This window comes from Bombus fervidus, chromosome 4 (genome assembly GCF_041682495.2).
Source record: "Bombus fervidus isolate BK054 chromosome 4, iyBomFerv1, whole genome shotgun sequence".
In the NCBI taxonomy this organism is placed as follows: Eukaryota; Metazoa; Arthropoda; class Insecta; order Hymenoptera; family Apidae; genus Bombus; species Bombus fervidus.
The window spans coordinates 14,302,681-14,320,535 of NC_091520.1; the positions used below are offsets into that span (position 1 = coordinate 14,302,681).

The 17,855-nt window shown below is 38.5% G+C and overlaps 3 protein-coding genes across 8 annotated transcripts in view; 2 read left to right on the forward strand and 1 right to left on the reverse strand.

The window, feature by feature from the left end:
• Fas2 (neural cell adhesion molecule fasciclin 2) overlaps positions 1 to 3,057 on the forward strand; it is a 37,257-nt gene extending 34,200 nt beyond the window's left edge. For both annotated transcript variants that reach the window (XM_074111669.1, XM_072001311.1), the window contains one exon: positions 13 to 3,057. In XM_074111669.1, coding sequence (XP_073967770.1) covers positions 13 to 154 — 142 coding nt within the window. In that variant the 3' untranslated portion in view covers positions 155 to 3,057. The remainder of the gene's footprint in view (positions 1 to 12) is intronic.
• Positions 3,058 to 3,086: 29 nt separating this feature from the next.
• Positions 3,087 to 5,335, reverse strand: Glcat-i (Glucuronyltransferase I). 2 transcript variants are annotated; one of them, XM_072001320.1, is made up of 5 exons: positions 4,797 to 5,335; positions 4,639 to 4,685; positions 4,024 to 4,544; positions 3,661 to 3,957; positions 3,087 to 3,594 (listed from the first exon to the last, which is right to left on the reverse strand). In XM_072001320.1, exons 1-5 carry the CDS (start codon positions 4,805 to 4,807, stop codon positions 3,496 to 3,498), a joined length of 975 nt encoding a protein of 324 aa, XP_071857421.1. In that variant the 5' UTR covers positions 4,808 to 5,335; the 3' UTR covers positions 3,087 to 3,495. The 2 variants fall into 2 exon arrangements, with proteins under 2 accessions (XP_071857421.1, XP_071857420.1); XM_072001319.1 differs by lacking the exon at positions 4,639 to 4,685 and having other exon boundaries at positions 4,797 to 5,332.
• Positions 5,336 to 5,816: 481 nt separating this feature from the next.
• Positions 5,817 to 17,855, forward strand: part of LOC139986181 (protein FAM135A) — a 48,060-nt gene continuing 36,021 nt past the window's right edge. For all 4 annotated transcript variants that reach the window (XM_072001305.1, XM_072001307.1, XM_072001306.1 and 1 more), the window contains exon 1: positions 5,817 to 6,762. The gene's annotated coding sequence lies outside the window, so the exon portion shown is untranslated. The remainder of the gene's footprint in view (positions 6,763 to 17,855) is intronic.

Here is a 17,855-nt window from a genome sequence, read left to right on the forward strand (position 1 = left end):
GAAACATTTTAGAGACGAGAAGGAACCACTGAAGGAAGAGAAGAAAATCACACCGATCATCGACTCGGGTCTTCGCCGGGAGACATCTATCACGTTTGACGGGAAAAGATCCGTCTCAAAAACTGGTTTCGTCGGCAAGGATTCAGCGGTCTAGATATTCTTCCGGCGTACTAGATTGTAAATCAACCATGGAAACACCATTTCTGGCCGAAGTGTTCTCGAACGATACGAAAAACAACAGATAAGCCCGTACATCCCGAAACGTACACGCAGGAAACAGAGTTTCGCGGTTGCTAAGAATCTTCTCCTTTGACGAATTCGAATTTCAAAACGATTCGCGACTCTACTCGGGATTTGCGCGGGAACGTGGAGCAACGAGACGTGATCAGAGCGACACCTCGGTTTCCGTTTCTTAGATGAGACACTACGCGCCATCTCACCGCGATCAAATAATACAAAGTCGTATTCGTCTGCTTCATTCGCGGAATTTTCAAAGATCGACGCGATAAATTCGCTCGTACATTCTCGTCCGTCTTTCCTTCTGGAAGGTAGGACAAAAAGATTGTAGCATTTATTCGTAAGCCTGCACGTTATCGATTTTTCTCGATACAAAATTCATCTACATGATTTCTCATCAGTCGCGATAGTTCTGTGTGTATAAGGAAAATATATCTCACTTTCTTCCCTTCCTCGCCAATGTAGTCACCAAAGCGTATGAAAAGTAATTGTAATCTATGATCTATGGTAAAATACGAAACGTATTGTAATCCAAGATCATATTGGGGAAAAGAGGAAACTATCGATATAATGTAACTTAGCGAATATTGCAAGAAGGAGGAGGTAGATAGATCGCTTAAACGAGAAGGAAGCATGTACAAAATTAATCGCGAAATTGGTAGAAGTTGGTCGATAATTAGTGATTATTGCTTCGAGGCACCCTCTAGATATTCACAGTCTAGTACGCTGGGTAGTACTGTGTTATCGTGTGCACAGCACGAAACTAAAAAAGAAGGAACGGTTTACCTATTCTATATCGTTTCTTCTGCGTTAATAGAAGGAACATGGTGTAACAATTACTATAGAAATAAGAAACTGAAGTTTTAAGAAGTTTTGCGAACGAAGTAGAAACGGACGGAATAGGTTACGTCTCTCTCTCTCTCTCTCTCTCTCAGTCTCAACGAGGTTCAGTATTCTATAAGAACCTCTGATCTGTGTATATATACTTTTAAAATTTATCATATTTCCTCGACATGTTCCATTCATGTATGTTTTTCGACTAGAAGTCGTATTATATGTTCCAGATTCACAAACACAGATACGCTGCATCTTATTATATTCGGCACGATTCTAAACGACGAATTATCAATTTCGTGGTTATATGACTTGATTTCAAAGACTGATTCCTTTAAGCGCGTAACCTTATGAAAACGAATCGTACCGATTATTAGTGACGATCAAATAATTCAGGCTAATAAACGGACTTAAATTTTGTTTCGTCGTTTACGTATCTTTTGACAAGATTTTAACGCCACGTGTTTCCTCTAGCCGTGAACAAACTTTTACAAAAATATTTCTACCGCTCGACTTTTGAGTATGGTTATATATATTCTTGCCGTGTCAATCAACATGACTGATGATGTATTGGTTACGAGCCGTACGTTTATTCGATTAGATAATACGTAGTTGTGTTTTTTACTTCAAAGTGAACATCATTTGCGTGAAATATAGTTTCTTTTCTTCGCATCCTAATTTATCATGATAATTTTTGTCATTTATATCTCACAATGTAAAAATTACATCGTCGAGGCATCGCGTGCAAGAGCAGCCCTAGTGTTCTTTGTCATTTTTACATCCTTTTTTTTTGTTATTAATATTTTATGTATCCTATGTAGTTACCCTGTATGTAAGAAAGTAATCTAACCGAGAACTGGTTAGCTTCCGTGATGAAATTGTAATCGATAAGATTATGTATCATCACGATCGGATTATTGATACAGTTAGAGAACAGTATACTTAAAAAGCTGTAAAATACGAAAATTAAAAGAAATGTTACCGAAAGAAGTTGTATTCGATATGTCGACCGCGATGGCGTTTTAATAAATCTTAAATGTATCTTTCGACAATTAAGTCTCTCTACTGTGTATGTATAGTGTAATCGAAGCAGCGATATCTTCGATTCGGCTAAGTAAATATTTCTCCCTTTGAGCACTAAATTAACACTTGACATTTGTAACAGGGATTCGAATCTTTTGTTTCAGAAAAAAGAACAATCGAAAGCTGCCATATACATTATATATTATTATATTCGATAATATTAAAATAATGCCGATTTTGTCCTAATGTGTAAGATGGCTTTTCAAGAAAACGCAGTTAAAATGTGATAAGTTTTTGTAAATGCTTGTAAACGTTTTTCCTAATCTTTAAGAAAATATTGGAAATAAGTTTAGGAGGGTTCGCTAAGTTTAGAATGTTGTATGTGAAGTTGGAAGGTGTGTTCGCAAAAAAAAAAAAAGAAGAAAAAGTAAACTGAAAAAAATAATCGATGTGTGTATATTTATTTAAGATAATTGTACCTCTACCTAAAGAAAAAGAAATTAAGAAGAGTCATCGTTCCCTTACCTGCGAACACACTTTCTGCAGGGTAGCTTTTTTACGTACCGTAAACAGAGTTTTGCCAAATATATAGTACTTATTAGCTTATAAGTCAACGAGTACACATTATAGGTACACAAGGAATATATATTACATCGGGGAAAAAGGAGAAAAAAATAGTGGATTGTTCATTGTAATTGTCACGCAGTATTTTCGAGCCTTCATCGAGTCAGGAATCGATGATTCGATGAGGAGGAAAAGACACGTTTATCTAGCTATTTTATATTCGTTGCCAAAATCCGTAACCCAAGTAGCTTCCCACGAAAAGTATTACTGCGCATCTTCCATTTTAAAGAATATTATTACGAAACATTATTAAAATTCGTAGGTTAAGGCATATTTTTTATGTATGCTTTTTCTGTACGCGTCAAGGAAACGTACTCGACTAATAAAGGATAAAGAACATTTTCAAGGTCAAATGATTCACGTCTACATTATCATTTCATTTTTTTTACACGAAAAATTTTATTCGTCTATATACCATTTCTTCAACAATATAAAAAAATTATCAATTCGTAGAAAAAAAACGATGCTTAACAATAGTATGTAACCCAGGCCATTATGTTATCATGCATACTATCGATAAGCATATTCTATGTAGAATGTAGGATATATAGAATGCATTAGTGTCATATGTACATCCTACATCCTTATTGAATATGCAGCTATAAGCGGCTACCCGTTATATGGCACTGCATTGTTTTTTTATATTGCACTCAATTTAAAAAGTACATAGTCAAGTGTGAATGATAAAAAGCGTATACAAAATTAATTTTTCTTTCCAGATTCAAAAACTTAGTATCACTATATCAAAATACAGCAAACTGCAGTCTATTTTTTTTATCACACTTCAATATCTAAATTCGAACGTTTACCTTTCTTTATCAATAGTTGTTCCACGTTTAACTGTGGTGGCTCTGTTCGTGTGTGCCATACGTACACCTGTAGACATAAATAATTATTTGATTTATACCATGAAATATATAAAAGAAAACAATCAATAAATACCTTTGTGCAACAATCGGCTAACGATTCTAGTTCATCTCTAGTGACAATTTGTGACAATATCTCACTCTCCTGATAACCACCCTGAACGTCATACGAAAAAGCGGCATTTTTATTTTCCAGTAAAAGTCGCAAGTTGATGGCAAAACCTGCCATATCTAATGGAAACGGTCGCTCTGGCTTCCACGCAGCATTAAAACCGATTACTTTATTAGTAGCGTTATCACATATTGGTTTCTCCACCATCAAACCACCGACTAGACCAACAGGCCACACACCGACCTTCTGTATCTTCTCCATCTGGAACATACATAAGTTATGTAACGATTTCGTGACTGGACCGATTGCTATTGTTAATGTTCTTACCTCGTGAAATAATTTAATCGAATACGTATTGTCGTCGTCAGCAAAAAATACTATGCCTTTGTCGGTCGGCCTGCGATTTTCCCGAAGCCACTGTAACGCTGCATTTCGTTGTTCGACGCCACGTGGCTTCTTCCAATTCGGGTCATTTCGCCCTAACTTATAATTCGGTGGTGTTGCCGCAGCCAAATGGGTATAAAGTAAACCACTATCCTCTAAAAGTCGCGCAACGAGTTTGGTCTTTTTCCCCGCGTCTTCAACGACAATCCAATGGAAGTTGGGTATATGAAGAAACGTTTGCAACAACCGGGTCAGCTCTGCCTTTTGCACAGGCCTGGCAAACGTAGGGGTAATAGCATAAATCATAGGCTTCTCGGCAAGTTCCTGTTTCCTTACGCTGAACACGCCATGCCCCTCCAGCCTCTTAATTACGCTATACGTTAACCCATACAGGTCGTGTTGCTCGGTCATTAGTGATTCTAACTTATTCCTTAATTCTTGCCATTTATAGCTCTCTTGATAATCTTTTGACAAAAATATTGACACACATCATTAGAAAAAGATGACATATAATATGACATATAATAATAATGAAACATAAGTCATGAGGTACTCTACGTTCTACATGGAGTTTACTCGAATATCGCGGGCAGCATGAGTAGAAACTGTGATAACATATAAAATTTATATGTCATGCGTTTTTACATTGACAGTCTATCTGTTGTAATATGGAGGTGTATGCACAACTCTACGTACAATAGTAAAGAAATACTTACATATAAAACATTGAAACGCAATCACATTAATCAGGAATATTATTAGCAATCCTTTATAACGGAAGCGGCCCCACATATTAAATTTAGTACCGAATTCGTCGGTGAGGAACACACTTTCCGTCATTGTTGCCGCGCCATGACACTATTGTGTATGCTGACCGTATTTATTCGTGGCGGTTACGATCTTTTAAGTAGAAACCAGTAGTGAGATCTAACCTTGAACACAGAATCGCGTCGTGAAGGACACATCGTGTAGTCATCCTATAAGACTGAGCAATAATCAAAAGATAGTCACAGATTCCAACTGCATTATCAACAGAGTTTAATTAAAGCCACCGCAAGATTCATAGAGCAATAATATTTCCGATATATTCATACAAAATTCACTTATGATTTTAATAGATGCGACACGGGCACACGATGTTGAAGCTTTTATAACCATCGCAAACTTCCAGCAAAGATGAATTTTGGGAATAAAAAATGAAACAAACGTATTTACACGGTACTCACAGGTTAGCATCGTACGCTGAATAAAAATCCCTAGGGCGTATGCAAACTGGCTTTGCATAGGATTCTTGACACCAAATTTAAAACAAATATCATACATATTTATATACGTATATTATATGTTCTATAAATGTCAATAATAGAAGGAAAACATGAGGAAACAGGGTCTTTTTGCACAATTGCACAAACGTAATATAAATAGTGAAATTTTACAAGTCACGAGTTACAAATTACTAATGCTAACCTATAAGTTACAATATGTCAATTCACTAATACTGTTAGTTGATAAATCATTGTGTAAGAGAACCATGATAACCAGTAGATAGTAAAATTATGAATGTAATTTATAATATTAACTAATTACATAACGTACTCCATAATAAAATAAGTAACGAAACGAAAACATTTCGGTAACAAATTTTTCATTATCGTTCTTCCCTCCATACAATTAATTACCTTCAACCGCTAATTTTTCCTTGAATTTTCAAATCGAAAAATAACTACAGCGCCAACGACGGAGTATCTCCGCTTCTTTGGACAGTTCTTTTCAAACATAAACTCCCTAGAAGTCATGAGGATAGCAGCGACACCGGCTGCAGTCGAACGAATTCGGCTGAATTCGGGCGCGTGCCATACGAGGCGCGCGTAGAGGAGCGCATGCTGGGACGTGTCACGGACACGCGTGTGTCAGGAACGCGCATACATTTCTGTCGTGACTGGCCAGAAGGCGGCGCAGAGGGGACGTGAAGGGGTAGAGGCTTGGGAGAGCAAACAGGCGCGTAGATAGGCCAGCTCACACGGTGGAGTTTCCGCAGCGAGCTACGGAATCATCCTATGCTCATAGGTTGCCGCGCGTGACTCGTGTTCAGAGGGTTCCTCGTCGATGGTCACGCATCGTGTCAACGCGAATAGTGACTAACGACATTTGACAACGGCACGATCGCACCGCGTTTAAAAAGGGTGGTTCGATGAATACTTACGAGAATCAATCGCGGATAACTCTGAACAGAAAAAGAGGGTAAATGCCGTGTAACTGGTTTGCGAACTGATCGCCAGTATCAAGGCGGTACGACGAGCTGCTGTGCCTGTGCTACTCGTGGTGGCGAGTGGCAGTGGTAGTGGTGGTCGTGGCGGTGGTGGTGGCTTTCTATCGTGGTGGTGCCCGTTGGTAGTCGAGACTCATATCGTGGTGGTGGTGGTAGTAGTGGTGGTGCTGTCAGAATAGTGCTGCGCCTCGTTCGGTGACGGTGGCAAGGGAGAGAAGGAAAAGTGGCCCTCGAGGTTACGAGGCCAGAGGAGAAAGTGGGTGTTGCCGGGAGTGACAACGGGAGGATCATCCAGGTCCTCGTCGCCAGGACTCGTGGAACAGGGGAATCGGAGTATAGGATGCTCGTCGGTCGACGATCCAGGAGTCGACGTCTCCTAACCGAGAGCCTGATCCTCGTTGATCGTGTGCCTCGTGAGTATCAACAATCTTTTTTCCAGCACATACATTCCAGTCCAGCATATATGTAATTTCTTCCTTCGATCATTATTTCGTCTGCTACTCTCTTCCTCTATCTCTCTCTTTTTCTCTGTACAACGTTAACTGTACGTTGATACTCTGGAACGTTAAGTAAATTCTAGTTCTAACAATTTCGTCGTCATCCCCCACGTTACCGTAGGCGTGCAAGATTACCGAGTGTCCGGATCCTTAGTTTCCCTCGATGATTTCGGAAGAGGCATTTAGTTTGACGGCTATGAAGGAAATAGAGGTCGGATGCAAATTACGAGCGTGGACGAGGTGGTGCGAGCGATGGGCACGGTAATTGGGGCGAGGGGACGCTGGCTTTGGTGGGCGCGGGGGTGCGAGAGGATGCGTTGGATACTTCCCCTTTTGCATCCTCTTCCTCGTTTACACCCTCTCCCATTTTCCCTTGCAATTTTCCTTGTTTCTCTTCGCTCGCGTTTTCGCGTTCTTCATTTCCCGCCCACCCCCTCAGTCGGTTCTGTAAACAGGAATCACTGACGCGTGAAGTACATGGGCGTAGGTAAAACTCGACTTCACACACCGGTTCTCTTCGTCGAGATTTTTTCGACGTAACGAGGGACCGGTGGCGTTATCGTGTACAACGATGACTCTGTGGTGCCCTTTCCGCTTCACTTTCCGCGTGCCACCTCCGCGGCCCTCGTCTCGTCGGATAACAGCGGTATACACGAATACCAGAAATAATACTCGAGACTCGTCGACCAGCCGAGAGAGTCGAGAACACCCCCCTCTCGTTTCGTTCTCCCCTGGTAGTGTGCACTGGCCTCGATTAGTTCTCGCTTAGAGAGAGAGAGTTGTGACCGGATTATTCCTTTTTTTCTTTTTTTTTTTTTTAGGGGTAGTGCAGAGGGTGAGAACGGAAGGGGTGCGCTAACGACGTCACCGTGTCGAGTGAGTCACGGCTTCTAAATTGATCCCCCACCATGGTTACTCTTCCTCCTGTTCCTCTTGCTTTACTCCATCTATTCCAGCTTTTTCTTTCTTTCTCTCTCATCGTCCAGTCGCTCGTTCTATCCTTCTCCTACCATCCATCTCGTTTTGCTTCATCTCCATCAACGAAGCGAAGCACGTTGATTTAATTCCCAATGCAACGTGCCCCTCTGATTTACGCGACGAGAAAATATGCCAGGCCAAGAGGGAATGATCGTGCCTGAGGTCGTTCTCCACGTAACGTGCCTTCAACTTATGACGACACTCGTTCAATAATTTCGCAAGGTTACGGGAACTGTCGATACCATTCCGACCATGTTTCGCAAGAGTAATCGATCTCGTGATTCCGGCATGCGGTCAGCTCGGTCATAAGACAACGTTCCGTCCACAACATTTCCGGGTTCTTCCGCTCGTTCATAGTAAGTTATTTAACATATTCTTGCGCGACAGCTTTAACCGAGTCGAGATAAGATTAAATCATCGATGATATTGCGTGACGGCATATACCGTGATCCTTGTCTCGTTATCAGGTGATGATAATTGAGAATAGGCTACAGGTTGGATGAGATTCTTAGACATTTTACATACTAATCCCTATATACTTATTTGTTAGTGTTCCTGACACGAGATATCTTAGGCCTTTGTTTCCGATTCGATGAAGGATGATTGTTAAGTTATAAACTACATTTGCAATGCAAATGTCTCGCTAGTGCATACGAAATAAGGTTTATTTGATCGAAATCTTTAGTTGCAAGACTCACGAAAAGCCGAGGTGGTGCTTAACGTGTTGAGAATGATTTAAGGGGTTAGCTAGCGTTGAATTTATAATTGGATCACAAGTTGAATCGAATCGAGATGTAGCCTAAAGTATATGACTTGATAGGTGGACATTGCACGAAAGCTGCTAATTTAAAGCAACTGTCGAATATATTCCAACGACCGTTCTTTTAATCCCTTATGACTTCTTTAATACCAGGTATTATTGTATAGGTATATATGTATAAGCGAGTTTTAATCGTTCATTGCTAAAAGGTCGTGTGGAATAATGAAATGTTACTAATTTCCAATTCGAAGAATTAAAATAGAAGTTTGAGTTTAATACAAATGACGTGCGAATACACGTGGCAATTTTCATAAGGAGCTTTTATCATAAAGAGAATGATATAATTAACCGAATAAAAGAGACCTACGTTTCCATCCACAAGATCGACGTTATATTTTTACCAACTCTATATTTTATCTTATCAGTACTTGAAATTTTCTATTAATTTTTATCCCCGATGCTCATCTCGCGGCTTATTCAGAAGACGAGATATTTTACAATATTCGCATTAAATTGAGAACATTTCATAGGCTCTCGAGGAAGTAAAATTTCCCATTAGCCCGGTTTTTTTGGAATCTAGTAAAAGAAGAACGAGTGGAGCGTGCGTGTACAAGACATTTCCCCTTTCTCGTTTGTCTGGAACACAATTCACGGATCCCGACTTTTCTCCACGCTTCTTCTTCTTCCACGGTTAAGTTACCGTTTCAATGTAACTCTTGTGTTTTCTTTTGACCCATCCGCGCGTCGGCTGTTTCCTCATTAAGAAATGGGAAGTTCTTACGAGAGGCCGGAATGAAACGAACGAGCGTCACAGCGGCGAACGAACCAAGCACACGACCACTCGTAACAATATGGCGAAATGAATATCACGGAAATATCGGGGAACGGTTGCACGACCAGAGGAATCCATTATCGAGCCTTGATATCTTCCCCTTCTTCCATTTGTCCGACCAGGTTCTTTATTTCTTTTCCCGATGATGCTTTATTAGCGTCTCGTTTCCACCGAGATGAATAGCTTTTCCTGTGGTTGGTTGCGCGACGCTGCGCCGAGGGGATGAAAATCGTCGCCAGCTCGCGAATTCAATGGCCGCGAGTTACCTCTCCCCGGTAATTCCTTCTGTTCGCGGATTAAGCGATCGTCGATCGTCGAAATTGCATTTTTGCGATAGAAAGATTCCGCGATACCAAGTTCGTAAACGACCACTCTGACATTTTCTATCGACGTCCCTGCAAAAGGTCACCGAATGTGGAGCAACTTTTGAACGGACCGATCGAGCGTCCTCGTGGGAGCCGCGAGAGCTTGCCTCTATTATACACGGTGACATGAAAATAAATAAACAATATTTACTATGGTATTCTATTTTTCTTAAAAATGGAGATATTGATTTATTCCGAACACTGAGCGCAGTAGCATCGTCTCAAGCAGATACTGTCGATGGAAAAGATGTAGTGAGATCATAAAACTGGCCAAGCGTTCAAGTTTACGTGTTTCGAGAGACGAAATAGTAGTTTGAAATATGTATAGAAAGATAAGGAGCTCAAGATCTCGCTGAAAACTAAACGGATTTTTAAACTAACTAAACAAATTTAAAATTATTGTTTTCTTCGCGGTATATTTTTAAAAATTGCGTGTACTATAGCTCGGGAAGCGGGTTTTAAAAAAATCTTATATAATATGATCTTGATATTTTTTCTACAATATATAGATTTAACGTTATAAAATTAATATCGCCGATTAATCGTTTAATTCACGAGTAAGTATTCAACTACTTTCCATGAGCCATTATATATCAAAGCTTACTTATTTCGATGTCACCCTGTATACGCGTGTCGTATACACACATTTTTGCACGGCGTGGAGCTCGACAGGCGCGAAATCGACGGTCTGGAACGAAAAACTCGCTTCATTGAATTAGCAGCGACGGAAGCGTCGTGCTCGTTGGTGCTGTGAAATTAATTAGGCAGTCATCGGCACGGAACGGTTTTCGATTGATCTTTTGCTACGAGGATCGAACCGTTTTTGAGGATAAAATGGTTTTTGGAACGAGTAGATTGGATCGAGGCCAGGTCATTTTCCGACTTCTTCGTCGGGATTACGTATGGAATTGAATTTCATGTCTTACGTAGCGTTTCAAGGTCTCTTCCCAATGCCATACGATAATATAGCTTAGGCTACGTTATTTTATTGATAATATGTGGCCGTTCAAAGAGTTATATAAGTCAAGAAATATCCTGCGACCGCTTTTGTTTTTTCAAGTTGAAGCCATGGCGCATTGATGTCTGATCGGTGACGGTCTCGTTCTACCGTATCTTCCTTATAAATATATGTTATATTGGTGCATATAGTGTCATTTCTTTAAAATATTATGTATTTAATGTATGTACTTTTCTAACGACTAATTATTTTCTCAATCACAGATTTATAAAAAATTCTTAAAACGAAATCCCCATAGTGGCTTCGTTACAGTTTCTTCTAAAATAATTTACGGATTAAACAATTGTTAGCAATTTTTATAACTCGTTTTCTACGCTTAAAGTTGTATAACAAAGTCATAGGAATATTCTAATTATTCTTGACGGTCGGTAATAAGATTTTAATTTTTCTATTATAAATCTCTCTAATATGGAGTATACGTGTTTTATTTCTTTTTTTCTTTTCAGTGTGATTCTCGATGTAGATTTAATGATTCTTCAAACGCAAATATCATTATATGAATTTATTATACATATTGTGCTTCAAACATTTTATTATTAACCATGCCTAGTAGCCAACTATGTTTCTACATGAACTATATTTTTAAAAATTATTTGTGTGATGTAAAATATTTAATATGAAAAATATTTTTAAATTAGATGTACCTCTGACTTGTTCGCCTTTTACTCAGTTTTTTAGTTATTTATCGTTGTCGACCAATTATCGTTATCACAACAAATTCATTCGAAACTGATATTTTACAACTTTCTTTGTACATACGCGGTGTATCGTTACGACTGTCTCTCCTTAGTTGAAAAATTGTCCGAAACCGTCCTTCAGTTTTTTATTTTATGAATTTTGGGAATTATAATATTCATATTTTAATCTTCTTATCAAATCATCCAAAAATTTCGAATTGTTGCGTCTAAAGTTATAACTATTCTTATTCAAATTATAAAATATGAAGTATTTCCACAGTGAGATATTGAGTATTTGTTACTTAATTTTGTTTTAACTATTTCTAAAAGTTTTCTAGTAATCTTCTGGCATGCAAATGCCAGATTTATCTGTTAGCAAGTGTCAATTTATTTAAAACGTCTGTTATATTAATAAAATTATATTTTTCCGTCATTTAAACTCTGCTTTTATTTATTTTCATAGTTGGGTCATGCACTTCCTCGATATAATGTTAAAGGGTTATATATAAGTTTACTATTGCGGAGTTAATTTATTCCTCGCTATTTTTCAATTTCCTATTTATAAATTATTTATTTATAAATTAAAGATCTCCACATTCTAACACACAGTTAATCTAAACTACTTTCGGTTCCAAATTCTTAATAACGATTGTCATAGCATTGATTTAGAAGAGTATCGAATATTACACGAGTATTTGTCGTAGCAGATTAGATATTGTTCAAGAAGCAATTATCTAAGAAAAATTGTAAGGGGGACAAGTATTTCGTCCGAACTCACACCTGTTTCATTTCGAAACATCGAGGCTCTAGAACTTGAAATTCAGCGGAGTTCGTGATCTCGATAAACTATTATATGCATACTTTTAACAATTCACTTAGCCTCTCGTGCAAGAAAAGAACGTAATATCACGATTACACTAGAAAACAAAGTTACAAATCTACTCGTTCGTTCAACGTGAAAAAATACTCTACAGAAAGTAATAAAATAATCGCTAAATAATCATTATAAATATCTTAACCATTACTTACACACGAATTCACACCAGTACGAACCACAAATTCCTGGCTACTTTGCATAATTCTATTTTACGTCTCACGATTGCTCTACTTAGATAACGTTTTTCGTACGCGATGGAGAATCATACAAATCTAACGAAAACATCGGTTAGAAGCATATCGTTTCAAAGCCTAGAATTTACTGCATGAATTTTCATAGTATAAATAAATCTGCCAGAGAACAACTTACTGTGTAATCCTGTAACAAATCTTCCATTAGCGACTTTGACAATCCTTCAATCTCTGAATCCGCCAAAAGTCGATTCAAACACGGACGAGTAAAACGAAACAGCCACCGATCGACTGTCCGACATGGTACTATCTCATTCTACTGCGTTCGCAGTGACTCGCGTTGAAATTGTCGCTCGCTCGATCTTTCCAGACGATTATTTGTCACAGTGAATAATATAATAGCAGGAAATATAATCAAAATCGAAAAATGACTGAAATTTGTAAAATGGTAGATAAAATATTATTTTTGAAGATGGATAATAATTATGAGATGTATAATTTCATTAAAAATATGCAATTACTAAAATTTCTACTTTGATGTATTCTTATGAAATAAAGTTTTGGTACAAAATAATTTTATGAAATTTCATGTACGAAACTCGCCCTGGCTTTCTCTTAATACTAATTTTCAAATGTGCTGCAAGTAGTATCGATGTACTGTTTCTCTGATGCTGTTCTATTCAATGAATATCTGTGTATCTTTGTGCTGATAGATGGACAACAGCCTTTGAAGTCCATAAACAGCAGACAACATCATTGCGTGCAAACCTTAATATCGTTGATCTGATACCGCCGTTAAGTTGTAGACACAACAACTTTAACTGGTGATCGCGTGTCGTTCTCCTCGATTCGTTACGCCGGATTCCCATTCACGACGCGGTATAAATCCGCGCGTGTCGACTCGACGGATCGCCTTTTATCCAAATTGAAACCTTAGCGAGCAGACCGAGCGACTACGGTCATTTTCCACTTCGATCGACACAGTGGTCAGTGAACTGGCGCGTACACACACGATAATACAGGCGAAAGAAACATCTTTGCGATGTGTAAGAGAGTTGGGTTCAGTTTCGATCGAAGGGCGAGGTTGTCGCCGACGAATCTCGATGAACAATCCAAAGCGGGTGGCAACCGACCAGGAAATAACCAATGCCAGGTCAGACATCCAATGTTGGTGCGTGATCGATTCTTGGCTTGCAGCATCCCGTTGATTAGGCGACGAGTGCCACGGATGCTTGCTTAGACTGAATCGATTCCTCGTGAAACGATCCTGCGACACGTGCGCGATTCACGTCGGTTGAAATCGGGTTCTTGGCCACGTGCTATTGCTGGCTTTCGAGATAATAGAACTGATGGAATGGACTGGTTCATTATAGCGGGACTATTTTGGATTGTTAATGTATTTGTTGTGTTGGCTCTAAGTATTAGAATATCTACGTACTTCTTATACATTTATTAGACATTTATTGGGAAACTAAAAAACGTAATCAATACTCCATTTTAGTCAACTATGTTAACTATGTAAGTGACTGCCTCCAAGTTAAGAACACCATCAGGTACGATGCGAACCGAGACACGTGAGTGACGTGTACTGGAATGTTACCTAGTGGCCATAGGAAACAAACGCTGAATGAAGCACTCTGAGTCGGACAAGCATAACGGGAGTATAAAGCAGGAAACGAAAATTCTAAAGCCATGGCCGCTATTGTCGGGAAATGTTAATGAAAAGTTACTGCTGCTAGGTTAGTCGGAACTTCACGAACGGATAAGTATAAACGAAAAAAGAAATAAATGTATAAGTATGTAAAGGAGTAAACACATAAAACGATAAAGCTTTAGATGTATAAAGAAAATGTGTAAATGAAGTAACAGTGAAATTCTGTCTTTTTCTTTTTTTTTATCTTCTTTCTTTATCTTTTGACGATCGGCTACTGTTTGTGCCTTGAAAATGTCGCAACCCCGTGCTTCGTTTGCACAATTGCGAACACCTGTCCTCGTGGCGTTATACGTTTATTGCACCGTTGTTTCTCCGCTCCACTTTCGGAAGTTACGACAGTTCGTGACGCGGTTGCAGCGCAATACGATCGTTTCTCGAGAAAATCGAGAAGTTCCGTGTGGTTACGCTGTTACTCTTTTCTTACCCTTCGAAGTAAGCTCCTAGTGCCATACGGTGTCGGAGTTTACCTTCTAAAGGATTATGGACATTAGCAAACTGTTCCACGACGAAACATCTTCACCCAAACATTGTAAGGCGCGAAGCTGTTGATTTATAACGTCGACGAGGTTACGTAATGTTTTCGGAATATCTTTACGCGATCTCGAGATTCCGTGTAATGCGTTACGATGTCCTGAAATGATTCGTCGGTAAAATTTGCATCGGTGGCGCTCAGAGGTTGTATACACACGACGTTATGATTGTATGTTTTTCATGTTGACCGTAAATATTGCAATTTCTCAATGGATGTTACATCCTCGTTCCGCTCGATCATCGATGAAATGAAGTCGAAGAAAAATGTCTATATTTCGATCGCGCTATCGAACGTTGATAGACGCATTACGAGTAACTTTATCGCCATCGGAGCTGATACGATAAACGCGGGTGATAACTTGATGACTTGCCGATTCTTTGGTCCCTACGATTTTGCTCGCTCGCGCAACTGCGTTATAATAATTCTTCTGAATTTCGTAGCGACGCGCTTCTTTTCGTTTCTCGAGTTCTTCGATGTCCAATCGGATGTCGTTGAAACGTTTCCACACCTCGTTGGGGATCATTGAGGTGGGTTTGGACGAGGACTACGTAGCGTTGACCCGAAGTTTCACAATCATCGAGAAATTCTGATAACGCGATAATTTGACTGATAATGTGCACGTGTTTGCGTCTTAGAGTAGTGATACTAAGTCCCTGTGCTATAGACTGTGATTGATTTGCTGGATTGTTCGGTATCGTGGTATAGAACAAAGAAGATGATGGAATGGGCGATACAATTAATCGAACCTACCTTATCGTTGCGAGATTATTCGCGAGAATCAATGGTGGACTCTTGCAGAAGAATGTTGCGTTCTTGTTGAAGATTGGATGTCCTTCAAGGTGTGTTCTTCAAGGTGTTGTGTTGGCCGTCGCAACTTGGTGATACTTCGTATCGTTATGCTATGTGAATGTTCCGCTTCTCATTGGAATGGGTGATTACTGTAGTCTGTGTGGAATCACTCACAGTTTGAATGTTTGTCGCACTAAGTGTTTCAAAGAAAACGTCTACGAGTTCGTGCACGGTTCATTAACATCCGGTTCGAAGAACGAGTAACAAAGTTTGTTAAGGCGATCGTGACGAGACAACCTACGACTTGATGAGCGACTTGATCAACGAAGACGGTAATTCTTCGTTACGATTTATCATATCGGTGTCACGTCTTACGGTAAAGTTCCCTAGCTCGTTGCGGCGATAGAGATAATTCGAGGAAAGACGATGTTAACTAAGCTATTAACTTTAATGGCTGAACTTGAAACTGTTTATACGTTGAAATGTTAGAGTAAACCGCTGGAAAGTTGGAAATAAGTGTGCTGAACTAAACTGTTCGAAGGTTGCAGGGTAAATGATCGTATTCGTCCAAAGAGTGGTCGTTCAAAATTTGGACGAGACATATCGGTGGAGATAAGGCATGCAGATAGGGTGTCTAGATAGTCTTAGATCTTCGATGAAATTGCGATTAAAGCGAAACACATACTATTTTGTTTATTTAGAAATTCCTCTTTGCGTGCTATTTTATTTGCGTTAATAAATTACTTGATATTCATATTTGCAAGAATTAAAGCTGAAATTATTTGTCTTTATTAATTTTTGATTCCGCGATTAAAGAATTAACATCTACGTCTGCTAATATATCGCAATTTGAATTTGGAATTCTATAGAGCTTTCATTTGATGGTCGTTGTAAATTGGAATGAAAAATCCTACTTAAGCTTTCAAAATGATGGTAGAAACGATTGGCTGTTATTATGCGTATATTCGATACCCAGTTTCATGCTTGGGATTAGAGTATCTCCTGTTATCAATTTAATATCTGGATCTAAATTTGCTCTTCCATAGGGGAGCACAGAATATGAGAAGAGATTAGAGCGACCAGGACTTGTAAAGGAAGTAGAACAATTCGGATAACTGTTATGAAAATTTTATTACTATTGAGATCATTATTGAATATGTATTATTATAAATTAATTATCAAGTGCTTCGATAAAATATTTATTGAGCTTATTTTCACATGTCAATCTGATACTACCGTCATTTATAATCTTTGAAACTAGTTGCTAGTAATAATCGTAATATTCGTAATTACTACCAGCAGCTTTAATATCGTTAATGTCGCTCAGAAATTTCTGCCGATATTTTATGGTAAAGTGTGTACAAGAGATTAGGTCAACTAGAGTTCGCCGATGATTGATGTTTCGCGCGGTGCTTATTTAACCCTCGAAGACCGAAAATATTCGTCAAGTATGCAACGGAAACAGGGTCATTTGTGGCGCTTAATGACATTCCTATTTTTATAAGAGAACCCTTATCGTAAATTGTAATATTTCTCATTTGATATTTTCTATACGTTGCTACTTACAAATATCCGAACATCTTATCCTGTGATTTTATAATTAATACAAACGAATTGTTAAAAATACGTAAAGATTCGAATGTTCCTGAGTGGTAGTATATTTTCCTATATTTAATGAATACGCTGTCAATATTTTACGACTTTAATAATAATAAACAAATAATTCATAATTCATGTAACAAATTCATATGAAAGAGTCTTGATTCAAGATTTTATTGATTTTCGTCAAATAAAAAATTAATAGGTACATGGAAGAGTTTGGGACGAATACAGAGAGAAACCTCTCGTGTTCCTCGAAGTCATATACATATAAGGATGGATATTAAATCTTGCAAGAGTTCCTTCCTCCCAGGAAGGTTGTGATTATTCCTTTTCAAAGTTAAATTAAATTAGATTCAGCATCTTATTTCTCTTAACTACCAAGTCCTTATTCTTTTATTTTCTTCGATCAATATCTACCAACTCATTCAACCTTCTGTACTCCTAATTGAAAGAATTATTTAAGGTAAATCTCGCATTATAGGGGGTTACGTCTTAGTGAGTATAAGTTTCAAATATTATAAAAGGGTCTCTTTATATATATATTAAATATACTTCACTATTCTACAACTCATAATAATTAAGCTCGCTGAAACACTCGCTAAAGCTCTTGCAAGACTCTCTCGCAAAACCCTGACCTCGCTGCTTCTTTCACACCGTCTCTTCGAACTCTGACG